The sequence below is a fragment of the Sinocyclocheilus rhinocerous genome, unplaced genomic scaffold (genome assembly GCF_001515625.1).
Source record: "Sinocyclocheilus rhinocerous isolate Xijiao unplaced genomic scaffold, SAMN03320098_v1.1 C35614788, whole genome shotgun sequence".
Taxonomy (NCBI): Eukaryota; Metazoa; Chordata; class Actinopteri; order Cypriniformes; family Cyprinidae; genus Sinocyclocheilus; species Sinocyclocheilus rhinocerous.
In genome coordinates this window covers 1-550 of record NW_015757614.1, presented here as the reverse complement: position 1 = coordinate 550, position 550 = coordinate 1, and the positions used below count along the sequence as shown (strand labels likewise).

At 47.6% G+C, this 550-nt stretch overlaps 1 protein-coding gene across 1 annotated transcript; it reads right to left on the bottom strand.

Annotated features, from left to right (window-relative positions):
• Positions 1 to 52: 52 nt before the first annotated feature.
• LOC107734987 (ubiquitin carboxyl-terminal hydrolase 24-like) lies at positions 53 to 444 on the bottom strand (the record flags this gene model as incomplete). The annotated part of the gene is made up of 2 exons (XM_016546833.1): positions 259 to 444; positions 53 to 167 (listed from the first exon to the last, which is right to left on the bottom strand). Coding segments are annotated over exons 1-2 (299 nt in total), but the record flags the coding sequence as incomplete, so codon positions are not given.
• Positions 445 to 550: the final 106 nt, after the last annotated feature.

Here is a 550-nt window from a genome sequence, read left to right as displayed (position 1 = left end):
AAACGGGGGGGGGGGGTTTCATGACCCTTTAAATGTATGCTTTTCCTCTTACTTTGGGTGAAAGTCGTGGATAGATGCTGTAGTGCTAGATGAGCTGTCACTGTTCAGGATGATTCGTGACGCTCTGAACAAGAAGTCGTCCAACAGTTGCTGGATCAGAGAAGGACCTGCAGAACATTAACAAGAAGACCAGTTTACTCAACATCCGGCTCTTCATATGCATATCATGCTGTCATATTTATCTGCAAAGTGGCTGACCGAACTGCTCTTTCTCACTGCCGCAGAGGGACAGCAGGGTTTTAATGAGGCGCAGGTGTCCAGCCAGCAGGATGTTGTCGGCCTCGCTGGTCTCCAGCTCGTTGGTCCAAGTGGGTTCGAAATTATCAAGCCAGCTGATCTCGTCCTCCAGCATGGCCGCAGGGCCAATCTGAAGCTGCTCCATTTCTGATGCTGAGAACATGAAACATATGAGCTTTTCTAAAGGAATCCAAAAATTGTTCTTAAATTCCGCAGGACTAAAGCAAGTGTCACTCCCTGAAAGATACATTTG